The sequence below is a fragment of the Echeneis naucrates genome, chromosome 15 (genome assembly GCF_900963305.1).
Source record: "Echeneis naucrates chromosome 15, fEcheNa1.1, whole genome shotgun sequence".
Lineage (NCBI taxonomy): Eukaryota > Metazoa > Chordata > Actinopteri > Carangiformes > Echeneidae > Echeneis > Echeneis naucrates.
The window spans coordinates 15127802-15143436 of record NC_042525.1 but is presented as its reverse complement, the minus strand read 5'-3'; the positions used below and the strand labels follow the sequence as shown (position 1 = coordinate 15143436).

Genomic DNA, 15635 nt, shown 5'->3' with positions numbered 1-15635 from the left:
TAACTTAAACATTAACCGTCTTCCATTTTCAAATGAATTGTCAAATGTACTATCCTTCCTGGATTTATAAAAGTGAGCACATCTTACTTTAAATAAATCAATTCATAATCCTAATTATTATCTAATGAATTTCAAAATCAACTCATTCCAAAACCATTTTCACAGGTGACCTCAGCTAAATGAAATTCACCTGTCATTAATCTTATTATTCACACCCACACTAATGTAAAGGTGTCACCAGAGCCAGTATGTTTTATCTGCTTAAGTGCTGCAATTCTCGCAAATGAAAGGACACAATGAAACGCAGCCTTGCTGAGTTAGGGGCTAATTTCTGAGCACTAACCTGAACTTAACGTGGTCTGCAAGGAATACCCTTTTTGGGTGACAGCTATTTCAAACTGTTTAAAGGCATGCAACAAGCTGTAGCAATTATATGCTATCAGTTTGTGAAGTTAGTACGAATAGTATGGACAAACAGAAACTTATATATATCCAACAGATATCAAACAATACTATTGTGAGCCATTATTCTGGTCACCTGCTGAATTTAAAGCTGTTTGTTGTTTGGACCTGTGCATGTTATTAAAATGAGCTGAATGATCCTACAATGCTCCATAGATTTGAATGGAAATGTAAAGTTTGGTGATAATTCCTCTCAATGAATGACCTCCTTCTTATTACTGTCATCTGAATCTTTAATTTAAACTTTTAAGTCATACATTTTAAGCATTATCTATGCTTTAACACTAAACTGTATAATAATATCAAAATGGTATCTGCAATGGCTTCCACTATTTTGTTAGTCTGCACACAACTTTCCATTTGAAGCTTGTGCAAAATGACATCAGATAACGCAGCACACTTAACTGAAAAGGAGAAAATAAAAGAGCAAGAAAGTGAAAAAGAGATTACAATATGGCAAAAGGCTAATCTAAATGATTAACGAACAAGATGCTATGCACACAGAACTCTGAGGCCTGACAATGCACAAGCCCTTGTCCCAGTTAACATCCCTCACACTACGTAAAATCCCAAATCCCTTCGTCCCATATTTTATTAAGTAAAGTCAACATCACACCACCACCAAGGCCACTGTTCCATTTAGCTAGATAAAAAAGCTGAAAGCCCTTGGCCTATTTTTCCCATGTTTAACACAGCCATAAAGAGTTTGTAGCTATTGCTCTCATCCTCTATGACCTCTGGATTGTTTCTGGGAGCCTCTTCCCCTCCAGCGCAAGGAGGATTAGTTTAATTTCACTATCAGACATTCACTTCAAGATAACGTTGTAAGAAAGAGCGCAAAATAACTATACTCTGAGGTTTCAAGTCCCCATGCACCGAGAGCAGACAGGCAACAGAAACCCTTTCACATGAAGATTAGCCAGACAAAACCTGAGCAGACAGGGGTCGTTGGCCTCGAGGATATGACACACACTTCCCAGCATTCACAGCTGTTGCATTTCCTGGCCGCCGTGGCTAGGGGGAGGTGTAGGTTTGCTGCCTGGCTCCACTTTACTGCTGTGTTGTCTTGGTTAATCTCTTTACTGCAGAGGAGGAGGAAGAGGGGAGGTGGTGAGATAACTGCCTGACGCTCAGCTCGCTGCGTTAACAGAGACACTGGTTGTAATTGAAATGCTGCTGGATTGTTAGTGTGAAATGTTAGGGTGCTATATCGGTGGCATTTTGACAGTGTTATGTCCTATTTGTATGAATTGCATTGATATATTTTGCTTGTGCCTTAAATTGTGTTGTCCCTAAGACACAAACAACTTCTTTTAAAACTGTTAGGGATTATGTTGTGTATCTTAGACACATATTTACTGTTTCTGCTGTTATGAGTATACATGTTGACTGTTGGAAGCCGTTACTCACTGCTGAAGGTTGCTTTATGTAGTGTGTTACTGTCAGTCTGGTATTTTTCATGTTCTCTTCTTCTTCAGGAATATTTACCGGTCGCTACACACAAACACAGTACCATGATGGGCCAGAAGTTCTCATCAGAAGAAGAGTGCTCTCAAGTGAAGGTTGCAGTAGGTCTTGTCCTCTTTGATGCCATGTTGGAGAGCGGGGCTGTACCTGACCTTGGAGTTGTCCACCCTCTCCTCTTAGCCAATCATGATGACCGTTCTCAGCTCCAGGAACGACTGAAACAGGTTCATAAGATGTAAAAGAAAGTGTAAACTGTTGGAGATGATGATAAACATACAGATGACAATAAGAAGAGCACAATAAAATAGGTGATCTGTAATAGAGACTGCAAGGTTGAACGGCTCATTGAACTTACTTTTAGGACTGTTGAATCATGTGCAAAAAAGCGGGGGGGAAATAAAGATGCTGTTGCCTTGAGACAGTTAAGATAAGTAAAAAATAAAGCACCACTTGGTAGTGTGAGTCTGCTGCAGATTGTAGTCATTACAATGGCCAGCATGGAGTAATATGTTGACGGCAAAAAGATACTCTTCAGGCTTGTTAAAAAGAAGAGCGAACGATCGACTCACTTTACATTTGCGTCTGCTCTGAATGCTTCTGTTCTTTTTCTCTCACCCAGCTGCATGGTGACATTGAGAAAAGGGCACCCACCTATCTGAAGGATCTAATTGGCCGACTGACAACCTTTTCAGATGAGCCTCGCCTGGCTGGGTTGGTTGGTTTGGTGGTTAGTATGGTGATGGATATGGTTTACACATCATCGAAACAGTCACCAGGCACGACAGGGAAGTCAGCAGGGTCATCATCAAGCCAGGTAAACACTAAAAGTAAAAGTGTCATCTTATTTAGATTTTAGAATACAATAGCGTATATTTCTTTAAACATATAACTGAGACTGAGAATGAGATTTCAAGTAGCTATGTTCATAAGACTGCTGAAGAATACTCTTAAATCTTTGGGGCATAAAGTGATGATGGGGTGCAAAAGTTTATAAATTTATAAAAGCCAACATTAAAAACCTAACTATCCTCCAATTTCTGTGTTTGAACTTCTACCTGCAGCAGCGAGTCTGGGAGCTCCAGGAGTTTATGGAGGAGTACTTGAAGCGCTGCAGGATCAACCTCAGCGATAAAAGCAAGCTGATCCAGGACTCTGTCAGGCTTGAGGCTCAGTTCAGTCTCACCCTCACCCAGCTGAAGACCTGTATACTGGGGGGAGACTGTGACTCCAGGTGAGTGAATACAGCAGAGCAGCAGTCAGGAGAGTGGACCAAAGTCAACTACAGCACGACATCCTGGGGTAGAATAATAGTGGGCAGATTAACATGATGCAGGGTAGATTCCAGGGGGATCAGAAGCTGGAGGTAAGAAGCGCACTATTTAATTAGAGGGACAACGCGCAAACAAATTGAGGAGCAGCAGACATGCAGGTCTTGTTCTCTTCCTCCAGGACTCTGAGGCACTGGGCCAGTGCAGCAGCATTTCACACCCAGATGCTGATTCACCTGGCTGCTCTTGAGGGTCAGGTTGAGCCCCTGCACGCAAAGGCAGCTCTGCAGCAATACATGGAAGACCTCACACAGATCGTACCTGCTTACAGGTGATGCAGCGCATGCAGCAACCAATCTATCAAGCACAGCGGAAGTTCTGATTACTTTGGCAGCAAAGACATTCTAAACAGCTTGTCCTTGTCAGAAAGTTGCTCCACGTACCACTGTATGAGTCTCAGTCTCATTCTTTGGAATAATAACTCTTGCTTACTCTGTGAGTGATACATGAAAGGTAAGGTTGTTTTTCTGAGGCCTTTTGCTGGGATTGTTAGTGCCTAAAAGTACAAGTTTGTATTGAGGAAGTGCAGAGTGGGGGATCTCCGGTGTCTTGACAGTGATGATTTGCCATTCAATGTCTTGCTGGCACTGGAGATTGTAAGGTTGGACAACCGTTGCAGGTTTGTGAAAGGAAATGTACAACAAACAGTTCAACGTTAACCAGAGAATAGAAACACTGGAGAAAACACACTCTCCAGTGGAAGCAGGATTTGACGTTAATAAAGCAAACTGACAGCAGACACAACAGTGTTCTGGACCTGGCTGTCTGCTATGAGACAGGCCTTCAAGCCTGCTCCATCTATGACGGCAAAAGCACAGAAAAGTTCATCACACTGAGAACAGGCAGTTGTTTAATCAATGAATTTTTAAGCCTCAGCTTTAAACTAGCAGTATGTCTTAGCTAGAATTTTGCAGTGATTAATTTAGGTTTCTGTATATTTGAATACGCATTGATAAAGCACAGCACAAAGTGTTTCACAAGGTGAGACAGTTAAATAAATGGTTCTTAAAAAGACATCAAATCAATAGCTGGCTGAAAATTTCCCTTCTGTTTTTCATCCATTGTAATTCTTCCTGACATTTGTCTGGTTATAGGAGATATAAGTCTAAAACAGTGAGTGCTGTGAAATGCCGCGGAGGACTTCTGCCATCATATGCCTCCTCCGGTGAGCTGTCAGAAGAAGGATCCATGACGGGGCTCACTCTGACAGACAGAGAGACAGGGAAGAGCGTGACCATCCCTCTGTCCACTTTGGAGACAGAGACAGGTAGACTCCTTTTAAATAACCAAGACATTTGATCATGCCAGTCTCAGTCAAATTGCATTTAACCAAACTCAGTTAAATTTCACAGGAAGAAGAGCCTCTGGGCCTGATGACACCTGTCTGTCCTCCCCCATTAATATGGATCTGATCACCTCAGATCAATACGCCCAGGCATATTTGGAGCATCTGTTCTCCGACAAGGGACCTGTGGCAGAAATGGAGAACTACTTTAACAAGGCTAGAGACAATCTGCAAAGATTACAGACTCTACCAGGGTGTACAAAGAAGACTGGTTTGAGAAATGGGACTGAACAAAATGATGGAGTGCATCTTAAAGACCAGTTAGAAGGAATAAATGGAGAGCAAAGAGAGAACAGGGGCAACAGTGATAAACAGGAAGATATGGAAATGGGGCAAAGGCAAAAGAAAACAGAGAATGGCAATCAAAGAGATGAAAGTTTGAAATTTAGTATTACAGAGACGCAGCCGGAGGAAAACCTCACTCAGACAGCATCCATATGATGACAGGTCTCTGTCAGAGAGCAACAGCTCAGAGTCTCATTTATTGCTGAACAGAGGGTGAACAACAGGCCTACTGATTTATCTGCAATGCTACTGCAAAACAGTGACATCAGCTTTGGCCACAAATAAGTTCGTGTGTAGTCAGTAGATCGATTTAAAAAAGAAAAATGTGTCCAATATTTATGTGTGCCATACTCATTGTCAGTATAGGACACTGTTTTGTGTATTTGCTCTTTGCCAAGATACAAATAAAGAGCTACAGTATACCACATGTATTAGCTGAGCCAAACAGCCAAGAGGCTCATTGTATGGTCCCCACTGAGAAGTCAACATTGAATCAATCACTGCAGACAACAGTCAAGAGAAGGATCAGAGGTTGCAGCTGCAAGGTGACCACAGTGAAAAGGGTATCAACAGTCAGGAATAATTTCTGACAGAAGCTCCAGTGAATTTTATGATAAATCAGCAGGACTTGAATTCCAGTTTATGGGAGGTTTTTGGTATTGTACAACACATTCAAGGTGGCAATGCTGATAAGTCAGGCAGAAAACTGACATTCCACAGTCCAAGTGCGCTGTACGTAGTGCAAATATCCCCTGTTAGCACATTAGCAACACTTGTACCTTGGCATGGAAATGAAGGCAGAGTGTGATGGTCCCAGAGCCACGAAAGAGAAACTCATCCAGCCTTACAGTCACCACTGTAGACATGGATGTGTGCAGATCAAATTCATTTTCCCCTGAGAGATCGCCTCTTTGATGATGTCAATTGTGAGCTCTGTAGTCATGGTGTAACCATGGAAAAACACATTTCTGTAGTTACTAAGAGCTACAGTGACAGATATTTCTGTGTTTCAGGACTGCTCAAGCATGCAAATGCAAACTTCAGCTTGGAATAAATAATATAAGGAATATTTATCAGCTGATCAATGGTGACACTATTGTGGTTGGTCATGTGTTGACCACCTTCAGAATTCCATCTTCCCTTTACTATATACTCGTTACAGGAAATGGAAGCTGAATTTGGAAGCAGGGCACTTTCTGTACAGTGTTTTCAGGAAGGTCGGAAAGACGCTTTATCTCACAGTATTACAGTGTGCGGTGCAGCAGGTGGGTGAGAAGCACTGGAAGGAGCTCTTCTGTGGCGGTAGCTAGCAGCACTGTGTGAATGTCAAGCCGTGAGAGAGTGTGTGATTCTTGTGTGTGGGTGCGTTGGTGTGAGTGTGTGACAAAAGCTGGGGTGTATGAATGTGTGTTTGTGTGTGTGTGTGCATGTGTGTGTTTATGTCGAGATTAGAGAAAAAGAAATGTGGAGATGGTAGGAATCCAGACGTGTGAAATATTGTGTGCCTCAAATATGGAGGGTGATTGTGTGTGTGTCTATGTGTGCGTTTAAAAAAGAAGGTGTGTGAATTACTTAGACAATGTGGGATATTGCAGGCGGCAGTAGAGCACAAAAGAGGGTGAGCGGTACAAGTGGTTGATGGTTTTCCTTTGCCTGTGTGTGTGCATGTGTGTAAGCTCTCACTAACTGTCTCTGAGTCACACTTCACAGCTCCAATTCCAGGTTTCTGCTCAGCTAATGCTGTCTGATTGGTGTTATTACCTTTGTTATTTATTCTCTGATTCCTTCACTCACTCTGTTTTCCATTTCTCCCACTGGGGATCAAATTATGACTTTTTTTTATTTTGTGTAATGTAAATTGTACACATTGGACGCACAAAAAAGAAAAGCTGTATATGCAAGTCATATAAGCTTAATAGCATGTGTATGAATTAGCAATTCATTTATCGTTTCTTTTTTTTTAATATTATCGCTGTACTTTCCTTATTCTTTAAGAATAAATCAAATTTAGGAAACTAGTTTTATAAATCTTCGAGGGCAGATGCCATTCTCTGACTCAAATATTGTCAACACAATTTCATGACATTGTGTTGCTGTAAAACTCAATTGGCAAAAAAACTAAATCTTTATACACACTAAAGAGCATGTTGTGTTACAGTGAGACTTCAAATCAAACTGAAAGGTTACACACACAAAGAGTATTTGAAACAGACTTGAATGAATCAGGATGTACATGAGACGTGATATGAAGCTGTTGGTCTCAGGATTTGTGATAATTGATTATCTAAAAAAAATTACGTACGTTCACACACGAATGAATAAATGGCAAAATTTGATCGAAAACCAACACACCAACAAAATCCCCTTAAGCACAAACAAATACAATAGAAGAAGAAAAGAAAAATCTCATCACCGAAAAACATTCACAGGTGAAGAACCCCATTATTTTCACAGCGCTCTTCACAACCCACCCACTCCTGCCAAACAACTAAAAACACAAAGAATCATTATCATCATTCGTACAGCTGCTCTACCAAACAATCTATCTACATGTATTTTAGACTGTATGTTGTGTAGCTCCCTCTTCATTTTAACGATTTTAGCCTGCATGATGTGAGATGTTTCTTTGTTTTGTTTTTTTTGTCTGACTCTGACACTCTCTGACTCCCTACCTCAGGTAGGACATGGATAAAAGCTCAAAAGCTGATTCTCACATAAGAAAAAAAAAAAAAAAAAAAACACAGAGGAAGGGGCAGAATTTCCTTACGAAAGTAGACTAACTACCTGGCAGCCTGTGTTTATGTGGGTGTATAGACTGTACTTGAGAGCATTTACGTATGGCTTATGTATGTGTGCGTCTGGCCGTGTGCCTATAATCGAGAGCATGTTGATGTGTTGCATTTGCCATCTCCCATCTGCATGCTGTGGTTGGCTGTTGTAGGAGCGTCACCTCAGCAACAGAAAATCGCCACAGTAACTCGAGATCATCACGCCGCCCACAGTCTCTCAGCAGGGAACAGTTGCTGACATAGAGTAACCCACTGACAAAGGTGTGCTTGTGTATGTGGGGCCTACTGTATGTGAGTTTGGGCCGGTACACGGATTGGCAAGTAAACTGGGATTTGATGATGTATGTGTGTGTGTGTGTCTGTGTGTATGCGTGTGTTGTTTTGTGTGGGTGTTTGCAAGTCAAAGAGAGGAGGACTGCATCATCATCTTCTTCCAAGAGAAAAACAAGAAGAAAGACAAGCAAGGGACACAAGAATTAAAGAGAAACTGAAATTGTTTTCTGAAAAGACATCTGGATTTGTTTACTCTTATCAAGCTGTTATTATGCGTTAGCAAGAAATTGCCTACTTTACACACCCATCTTCTTTAGAGATGACTGATTTTGACTGTGTGGATTCATCACCATGAGGGTCTTATTTCACATTACGTCATGTGATCGCCAAGAAGAAATATTGACAAGCATGTGTTCAAAACACCAACTCAGATCTGTGTCATGATGTAAATAGTGTACCAAAAAAAAAATCTGTAAGTCTCATCAGTGGTATTTTTGAATAACCTCATATTAAATGCTGGGGGATAAATAAATGCAGTTTATATTATGCTCATGGACATCAATTATTTCAATTATGGAAAATATAGTCGCTTCATAATAAATGTACTTTGATTTTACCTTGTTAGCCCGTTGGAGGCAAATAAATAAGTCCATAAAAATAAAAATCCACTTTGCTGTTTCTTGTGCCAAATAGAGACAGACATACACACACACACATCTACACCACTTACACACTTTCATGTTGCCTCATGCATCATAAAAAGGAAAATGTATTCAGGGACACACACACACACACACCCTGTATACAGTAATCAGGGGAGAGTTCATGGTTTGGTATTTTCTTAACATTTGATGTGTGTGTGTAAAACACCTGCTCTACAAACACACACACACACACACACACACACACACACACACACACAACCTTTGCATGTACTTAATGGTACTACTTAAAGCCTGTTTGTTCAGCCAGGTAGTTATACATAGGTTAAAAAAAAAAGAAAAAAAAGAATACATAATATTGCCGATGAGTCTGTGGATGAATTGGTACTGTGTGTGAATTGGTGTGTGTTGTGTGTGTCGAAATAGCATAAACTGACCCTCTGGCTGCCCAGACATGCTCTCTCCCTCTCTTTTCATAATGCCTTCTGATCCATTGGATGTGGGACAGCAGGTTTGAAGAAAGAGGAAGAATATCTGTAGGAGAGAAGATTCGTCAACAAGATATGTCAAGACACAGACACAAAAAGGGAATAACCAAATCAGGAAAATGCCAGAGAGAGTAAACACACGCTTAAGATTTCTTTAGAGGTTGTTCCCAAAATTGATGATTAAAAGCACAATAGGCCTGTAGTGACCAAAAAATAGTTGTCTAACTGAGTCCTCTTTGGACGGTGACACTCGTGGAAACACAAAGTCGATAAGACTTAATTTTTGTATGTAAAGGTATAAATGTATAAGTTGAATCTAAATACTGGACCTCTCCAGTCGAGTACCATGGTCTATCATGCCTTACATTCTTAAGAGACTCCATTTCTTTCTAAAATAGATCATTATTCAACACTTCAAACTGACATAATTTTAGCCATTAGAGCCTCGCTGCCACCGCTAATCATATTTCCACACCCAGCAGGTGTCTCCTGCCTGTTTGACACTTCATCTGTACTAGGAACAAGTCGGGCAGTTATTGTTATTCCAGCACTGACCAAGCTGCCACCCTCTAACCGTGAGACAGGACAGAACAATGTCTGAAGCAGAAACAGAACAAAGAAGTAATATATGAAGGCGACACGTGGACCAATTTAACATCTGAACAGCACAATCATGTGACATTTGACATATTGAAAACTAAAAAGCCAGTGAGCATTTCCTGCACTCTAGAAGAAGGCTGGTGATCGTACCCACTTAAAGTCAAGACAAAATGAGAAAGAGAGAGAGAAAGAGGGGTATTAATCTTGTGCAGCATATAGAGAAATGCATACATAAATAAAAATAATTACTTTAAATGCTGCACAGAGGCCCCAGAGCTGCTGGGACCTGAGCAGGGTAATCAGACAGACTGATAAAGCTGCGGTAACATTATATGTTGAACAAGCTATCACTTCAGGGAAGGTTCCTGAATACAACGATAAAGCTGTGGTGTTTCTTTCAGTGCGACAAAAAAAGGGACAGAAAATGGCTCAGCCTCAGTGGGGAAATGGCTCTGTGTTATCACCTTCAGTTTCTTTACTGCTCTCATAAATGTTAACATTTCATCAGCCCCCAAAAAGCAAATACTTGACATGTATAAACAGGAAGTACGACTTTTTGGATTGGCCTTGTCACTGAACCGCCTGTGGTTGTGCGTACGCTTTTACAGACAATGCTTTCTGATATTTTAGGCTTCATTCACTATTCAGCAACAAACGTGCGCGCACACAAATTCAAAACAACTTCCCAGTGTGCAAGCATAGGCTGTCCAGATGCTTACCTGTCTAGAAATCAAATGTGACAGCATAATGGGATTTCAGGCCAACACAGCAGAGAGCAGGAAATGGAAAAGTCCAGGTAAACACCTGCACACCGCAGAACGAAAACCAAGTCAACCAACAATATAAAGCACCATGGAACAAACAATCTCTTATGTGGACTGACTCTGACTTTGCAAGCTGTAAGCATCATATTAAAAAAAAAGAACCTCTCACCTAATTCCCTTGCATATCAAATGCACAAATATAAGAGAAACGTACTATAAAGATATAAGAAACCGTCCTTACTCACGGAGGAAGAGGATTTAATTGTGATAGAGAGACTCCGTCGTTCATTGCACACAGAGAATGGACACGATCCATCACACTGGCAGCATGGGAGAATAGGAACCAAACACAACTCATCTATCAGTCAGGAGTCCAACTTTCCAGCCACATCCATCCCATTTACATTTTGTTTAAAAGCTTTGCAGGCCGTAATTCTCACAGCCACAACAGTCCACTTCAGCGGGGAGGCTGACCAGAGGTGTCTGAGAAGGTCAACGATTTATTCTCAGCACTCTCCAGTCGGTCAGCTAATTGTGGAGCATATGGTTTTTAAAGTGCACTCGCAATTTACTTTTAGCTTGTGTAGTTTGCATTAGCCTGAAATGTATCTGTTTAGACACTGAAATGAATGATTTGACCATTTACAGCTAATGTTTACATAGTCAGATTTGGGAATGCAGGCAACATCGGGAACTAATCTTCCTTTGAAATACACAAATGGATGTTTAATCTCGGTCAACAATACCAAACAAATATAGCTCATCAAGAGGACGTGGGTGTGGTGGAGGGAGCTGTGCCAGTTAACAGTGTTTGTGTGAGCACAGTGAGACTTGTCAGGTTTTCATGGCTGCGCTGTACATGTGCATGAGCATGATTGGACACTGGCAGTCAGCTGGTGGTCGCACAGCAGGGACTGAGCCGCTGATTGCGAAAAGGCTGATTTCAGTCAACAAGGGTGACTAAGGGGCTCTGCACATCTCCAGCTGCCTGAAACAGAAGCATCTAAGTGGAAATTAGCCACGATTAATGTAATTATTTACAACATGTGTGTTTTCTTCTGTGACAATGGCCTATTTCTCTGAACAAACCCCTCTGATTCATGGCTGCTGCTGCTCTGCCATGTTAGGCTGAACTAAGGAACTTTGTCACACTGTAACACAAACATATGACAAACTAGATAAGGAAAAGGCTGCTGCTTAAAACTGAAGCAGTGCATTTGCTATAAATAAGAACTTCACTGTTCCCGGTTCAGAGTTTATTACCAACAGCAAATTTGATTTGTCCATTATTCAAGCATTTCATTCTCTGTATTCTGTATATTTTTATTGTGTTAGATTAAAATGAGCTTTTCTTTTAACACAAACTAATGTTTCCTCTCTCCGAATCTTCTCAGACAAAGACATAGTGAATAAAATATGTCAAAGGGAAAAGCAGCAGGAAAACACAATACACATTAATTACTTTTTTCATAGGACGACATAAGAAACAGGCAGAATTAATCAGATGCGATGCAGCCGTCACTTACATCTGATATAATGGACTTGTAAGATGAGTCAGTTAATGAGATGCCAGCCTTTCAGACAAATGTAATTTTCATCATCGAAAGCCTGAACATATTAAAGAAAATAGATGTTTGCTTGTAAGCAAGGTTGAGTGATAGATAGCGATAGAGAGAGAGAGTGAGATGAGAGCTGGTTATAACTTAATTTAATTTCACTAAATGAGAATGTAAAGAATGTAAATGTGCATGATAATTGAGCTTTCAATAGATTCAGATTGGACGTCACACACAAACACGCACACACCGTAAATAGGCACTGGACTTGCAGGGTCTCTGAAACAGGGTATCCCAAACTTTATTTTATAGGTTTTATCAGAAGTACCATGTATCATGGAGAGCAGTCACAGTTAGTGGCAACACACATACAACTTTCCTTCTATCAGTTGGTGTTCAACAAAAATCTCCCCCCCCACCAAAAACAAACAAAAAAAAAACCCTTAAGAGAAATACTCACACGCACACAGACAGTGGCAAAAAGAAATCATCTTCCTTAATAACATTATAACTGTTGTGGTTATTATTCCATTTTAAAAAACACACCAAATCATATTGACAAACATGAAATTCCTGACTACATCCCGTGAGAGCGAAGAGAAGGACAGAGAAGGAAAGAAAAAGGCCATGGATGAAGCATATGGAGATGGAAAAAGGGAGGATGAAGACTAAGAGAAAAGGATTCAGTAAGGAAGATGACAGACGGCTCTGAATTGACAAATGGTGACTCAAGTACAGACAAAATGATCCTTAGTGAGAGTCACGCATATGATGACACAGACAGTTATATTTAAAGTAAAGACGGCTTTGCACGTAAGAGGACGGATAGAACAAACTGTAGAATAGAAGCAGGTGTGGAGATACCGTTGACTTAGAGAGTTAGCCAGAGTGGAAAAATATGAGTGAAACAGCGAGAAGACTGAACAAAGCGTGTCTGAAATGCCCCTCCAACAGAAAAATAAAGGAGGGAAAGGAAAAAGACAGGAGGAGGGAAAGAGACAGATCAAATAAACGATGACTGAGAAGAAAATGAGAGGCAGAGATATAAAGAAACAAGCTTTCAAGCAAAATACAACTTCTCCAAAAAGGCAATATATGTCATTCTTGAGTGTAGTGAGTGTTTCGTTTCCTTTAAATAAATATGTAGAATTAATTCTCTATAGTTAGTGCGATGGCCATACAGTCCACCTCACTTATAACACTGTACAGTATATACACAATATTATTATTTCTTAATGACAAAATAACCTTTAGATGTACATACAGTATTCCTCACCCTCTGTCAGAGAATACAGCCATGGTATTAGAAGTAGCAAGCAGTGTCTTTTTTGTACAAGTAACCCATGCAACTCCTGTACAGATTATTTATTTAAGATGAATAACTCCTTGAAGATCTCATCTCTCATTCAATAACAGCAGATATTGCCTTTTTTTTTTTAAACAACAAAAACAACTTAATTAGTCATGTGCAAGTTACTCCAAAACAGAAGACATCTTCGTCATCATCTTCGTTTAAATTAAAAACATACTGTTGTTAAGCTCTACATACATAAAAAAAGTAACTGAACAGAGTAAAAGATGAACAGAGAACCTGAATCTGTACAACATTCAGACCCTTTTTTTTTTTCTTCTTCCTCTTTCTTTTTTTGTCAACACTGGGGGGGAATGGGATACGATTCTCTATAACTATATACAGACATGTTATCATTCATGCACAGTATCAACAAGTAGCACATTGACATTCCAAAATATAGAAAACATGGCAGAGGGACACGGAGGGTCAGCGGGGATCTGGGAAGAAAAGACAGAACAAAAAGACCACTGCCTGTTTTGGTTACTCTGGCAGCAGATAGGCCGAGAAAGAAAGACGGGAAGAGAGTGGGAAAGACACACAGAGGGACAGATAGACACCGTAACAATACACATGCTGGGCAGGAGACGTCCATTTCTCTCTCACTGGCCCAGAAATCAACATATGGCTGTATCTTCATGTTTTTTTTCTTGAATATTCATCTCTGTCTTCCTTCTCCTTCCTCTCATTATCATTCATTTACATTTTGCTTGTTACATTAGGGGTGGAAAATAGCTCTTGTAGTGTTTTTCCTCAGTCTTAGTTGTCGCTCAGCTCGTACCAGCAGTGCTGTTTGTCCTTCCTTGCATTTGTTTGTTTGTCCGTCTGTTTGGTGTTGCGTTTGTGTACTCCTCAGTCCGCCAGACAGTCACTTAAGAAGAGATGAAGCAACGAAAAGCATCATCGATCTCTATATCAGAAGCAATGTTGTTGATGTTATTCAACTTATTCAATACAATTGTATTTTTTTCTTTCTTGTTTTTTTTTTTTTTTTTTACACCAGTTACAACATTATTATTGTTTACATCAAAAAAAAAATCTCTGTTGTTGTTTACATCAGAAGAAAATTTTTTAACGAAACAACATAGCAGCCGTTACACATAAGCAAAAAGAACCAGTGCAATGCTTTTCCTTCATTTCAAAACCCACCCACTTCTTCAAACACCACCGTAGGTTAAAATAAACAAACAAACAAAACAAAAAATACTATAATTTTCAGTTTGTTTCTCTACTCCTTTCTTGCTCTGAGTGTCTTACTGTATGTACAGTGATGGCCTGGGTAACCTTTGACCTGTTGTACCTCAAAATTCCAAACCGAGACAGGAAGCTAAATTGAAGTGCATTTGCCGTTATTTATATGGCCGAGAACTTGGCTGGACACTTACAATCCGAGTCGCAGTTTAACCTTTAACTGTGTCACCTTGGTCAAAACCCAGTTGGGCTCTGAACAGCTGTGGTTGACCTGCTATTAGTGTCCCGTCAGGCTACCTGGAAAGTCAAAGAGAGGTGGGGCAACAAAACTGGTGTCTTAAAAAAAAGAACAACCTTACCATTGATGGGGAAAAAAAAATAAATAAAAAAATCTGAAAAAATTGTGCAGCAAGCTAACTTAACGCAAACAACTAGAATATTGCAAGCTTTTAATCTAGTTCACTCTGACAAATCAGGCACGTTTTAAGTAAATCCACCATGATTTATCGATATGAAAGATAATTTACACCCTGTTAGAGTTATTAAAAAAAAAAGATGAAAACAGCTTCTAAAATGTAAAATTTCTTTCTCTGCACAAACTAGCATAACTTTTTACAGTGTATAAACCGACAGCTTCATGCCAGTGAAGAGACAAACGCATACAAATTTAAATAGAAAGATTCTGGTTAGAGTTAAAGCAACATCAAGGTGTCTTTTGTCTCTTTTCAGAATGGAAATGAAATATGAATAATATTTGGTGTTTTAAGAAAGATCTCTTGTTTATAAAACCCTTTACAGGTTGGACTGTGAATATTAAGTTTCCGTTAGAAAGAATTCCCTTTGCAAAACAGGGGTAAACTTCCACTTCGAGGCTATGACAGCTACTCCAGCTGCAGAGAGCCTTACACTGCAGAGTTTGGCGAATGCAAGCGATCAGACAGCGCATTTGTTTTTCATTTTGGCGGTCAACAGGTTATTTCATTTTCTATTTCACGTGGAGACACGCCCAAAAACGTTCAATGTTTGTGTTACAACCATGAAAAGTCTGTCGTGGTTCTCTACTCCAGGGGTGTC

The 15635-nt window shown here is 40.1% G+C and overlaps 1 protein-coding gene across 1 annotated transcript; it reads left to right on the top strand.

Annotated features, from left to right (window-relative positions):
• Positions 1 to 1558: 1558 nt before the first annotated feature.
• On the top strand, positions 1559 to 7626 carry LOC115055883 (uncharacterized). The gene is made up of 7 exons (XM_029521946.1): positions 1559 to 1572; positions 1941 to 2153; positions 2549 to 2743; positions 2991 to 3160; positions 3379 to 3528; positions 4352 to 4524; positions 4610 to 7626. Exons 2-7 carry the CDS (start codon positions 1977 to 1979, stop codon positions 5041 to 5043), a joined length of 1299 nt encoding a protein of 432 aa, XP_029377806.1. The 5' UTR covers positions 1559 to 1572; positions 1941 to 1976; the 3' UTR covers positions 5044 to 7626.
• Positions 7627 to 15635: the final 8009 nt, after the last annotated feature.

What these genes read in the sequence shown, in the direction of transcription:
- LOC115055883 (XM_029521946.1), top strand. Translation starts at nt 1,977, where the DNA reads ATGATGGGCCAGAAGTTCTCATCAGAAGAAGAGTGCTCTCAAGTGAAG. An exon ending in CAGGGTCATCATCAAGCCAG is followed by an intron (nt 2,744 to 2,990) that starts GTAAACACTAAA and finishes TTCTACCTGCAG; the next exon opens with CAGCGAGTCTGGGAGCTCCA. An exon ending in CAGATCGTACCTGCTTACAG is followed by an intron (nt 3,529 to 4,351) that starts GTGATGCAGCGC and finishes GTCTGGTTATAG; the next exon opens with GAGATATAAGTCTAAAACAG.